This window comes from Eimeria mitis, genomic scaffold (genome assembly GCF_000499745.2).
Source record: "Eimeria mitis Houghton genomic scaffold, Emh_scaff6686, whole genome shotgun sequence".
NCBI lineage: Eukaryota > Apicomplexa > Conoidasida > Eucoccidiorida > Eimeriidae > Eimeria > Eimeria mitis.
This window is the reverse complement of record NW_024015812.1, coordinates 316-2720: the sequence shown is the minus strand read 5'-3', so window position 1 is coordinate 2720 and position 2405 is coordinate 316. Positions and strand designations below refer to the sequence as shown.

Here is a 2405-nt window from a genome sequence, read left to right as displayed (position 1 = left end):
CATGGCCGACCTTCACAGCTCAATTTCTCCTCAGCTCTCTGACATGTTCGCCTCTGCACAACTCTCCTGAGGGATGCTGCTGCTGTTGTTGCTGCATTGCTGATGATCCTGAGGCTGCCCATGATGACCACATACTTGCTGTTGCGCATGCTTCTTTTATCACTTCCTTTGCCCATCCAGCAACTTGTTGGACTGCTGTTTTACACTGAGGGTGTTTCTGAAGTCGTTACTGTAATGGCTGACTGACTAACCCAGATGGAAGTGCGCGGTGCTGGTCAGATTACGGTTGCGCGGTGTTCCCCTTTTTGTCTTCAGACGGGGTTTTCAGCATCCATCACGTAAATCTGTTTTCCAAAGAAGAAAACGCAACAGAATACAGCATTGCATGCGGATACCTCTCCTTCTCAATCGCAGCAGAACCAGTAAAACCCATGGCTGCCGCGCTGTCGGTGGCGCACGCCGATCTTTCCGGGAACACTGCGGCACCTGCCGGAGACAAGAAGGCACAAAGGCGAGCTGAGGCCTCGAGGGCGGTAAGCCGAGAGCTGGCCCCTTCACAGCTATAGTTGGCAGATTAGGAACCAAATGTGTGAGCAGCGCAGCACCTCGTGATGCATATTGCGTTGGAATGGGAGCAGGCTTGACACAGACAAACTAGGGCTGGCTTTGGGTGTGGTCTCTGCAGCATGGTCAGGATCTTGACGGATCTTTAAAATCAACGAAAAACGAGAACGCTGCGCTGCAACAACAAAACAAACTGCTGCAAGCGCAGGTTCAGGAGCAGCAGCAAGCTATACTGCAGCAACAGCAACATATCCAGGCCCTTCAAGCTCACATGTTAGTCTGTCAGTTTCCCGCTGCAAGCGAGCTGCTTTAAGTCTCTATCATGCGGATTCCCAATGAGAAAGGCAACCGCAAGCTAAGCGCATTCTTGTTTCCTTTTTTCCTTACTGTGAGGCAGGCACCAACTGACGGCACAGCTCAATGAAGCAACTCAGCGACTCGCGTGAGAGCCTACAAGGCCCCTTATCAGCCTGCAACCAGTGAAAGCCTGGAAACCTTAAATTAGCAGTGTTCAATTCGAATTAACCTAAACGAACTATCAGCTGAGACTAGATGCCTCCGGCACTGTAGGACAAGGTATTTGCTGTACCCCGGGAAAACAGCACATGCTTGTGTTTCTGCCAAATTTCGTTGTGCTTTTCCAGCGCCACTGAAGTGCAGCAGCACCAACAGCAGCAGGCGCTGCAACAGATGCAGCAACAACGAGATGCAGAGTCCCGTGCTTCCGCGGCCGAGATAGCGAGGCTGCAGCAGCAAGTTCTGCAGCTAGAGGAATCACGTAGGAGCGCCGAAGAAGAACAAAAGCTCCACCGCAAACAAATTCGCAACTATCGCATGGAGGTGGAACAGCATGAGCGTGAGCGGCAGCGACTATTAGAGGAGCAGAAAGACTCGGAAAAGAAAGCCATGGAGCAGGAAAAGACCATCGCCGAGCTCACAACACTCCTAAGCAACGCGCGAAGCCGTATAAGGGATGAGCGACAGCGGAGTGAGGGACTAGTGGGCAAGCTGGAAGGTGAGACGCCATGCAGTTGACAACATGTTTCACTCCCCTGCAAAAATGCATCAGTATTGTTTGACTCAATTGTTTGGTTTTGAATCCCTTTGCCTCGTTCATGCCTACATACGTTTTTTCTTGCACCTATCCACTGCTTTTCTTAGACGTGATTAATTGGACTCTCAGATCATTTCCTCTCTGCGGGTACCGCTTGTGTCCTGTTTGGTCTTCTGCTGCCTTTTCCTTCAGCTGCGAGCGAGGTCGAGTCCTCCCTAAAGGCAGAATTACAAGCGTCGCAGTAGGGCTATAACACGCCTGAGTTGAGCGTTTCCGTGGTTGCGCTTTCCCCTGACGTTCTCTTCTGCTGACACTCCCATTACCTTTCCACATAGATATGCTGCCATAAAGTTTAAGTTCATATTTGTCGGTGCACAAAATGTCACGTCGGCTGTTTCTGCAGAAAAGCGGCAGAAGAGGGCAAGCGTCAGCTGCTGAGCTTGACATGGGGCTTGGTGAGTACTGCAACAATCCGTTCGCAGATGTTTCCCTTCCCACAGATTTCTATAGGTGTCAGTCTGACAGGGCTTGTTCTGTGGTTGAGTGGGTCTTTGAAGTAGCGTACTCTTTGCACTCCTCAAAATTAAACTTTCGTTTGTGCAGTGGTTGAGTGTCTCACTGCTGTTGTTGAGCGGCGTTCGTCTGCATGGGAAGTCATGGCTCCCCGTGACAACATACCGCCGTCATATGCATTTAAGTTCAATTACGCATTGCTTAGTCACCCGTTAAGCATTTTTGCATAACTAGTTGCACAAGAACAAATGGCCATACACGTAAATGTACCACC

General features: G+C 50.4%; 1 protein-coding gene across 1 annotated transcript; it reads left to right on the top strand.

Annotated features, from left to right (window-relative positions):
• Positions 1 to 431: 431 nt before the first annotated feature.
• On the top strand, positions 432 to 2178 carry EMH_0088630 (uncharacterized protein; the record flags this gene model as incomplete). Its single annotated transcript, XM_038022949.1, has 5 exons — positions 432 to 533; positions 695 to 837; positions 1209 to 1579; positions 1811 to 1859; positions 2022 to 2178. The coding sequence occupies 5 exons, from the start codon at positions 432 to 434 to the stop codon at positions 2176 to 2178; spliced, it is 822 nt and encodes a 273-aa protein (XP_037878803.1).
• Positions 2179 to 2405: the final 227 nt, after the last annotated feature.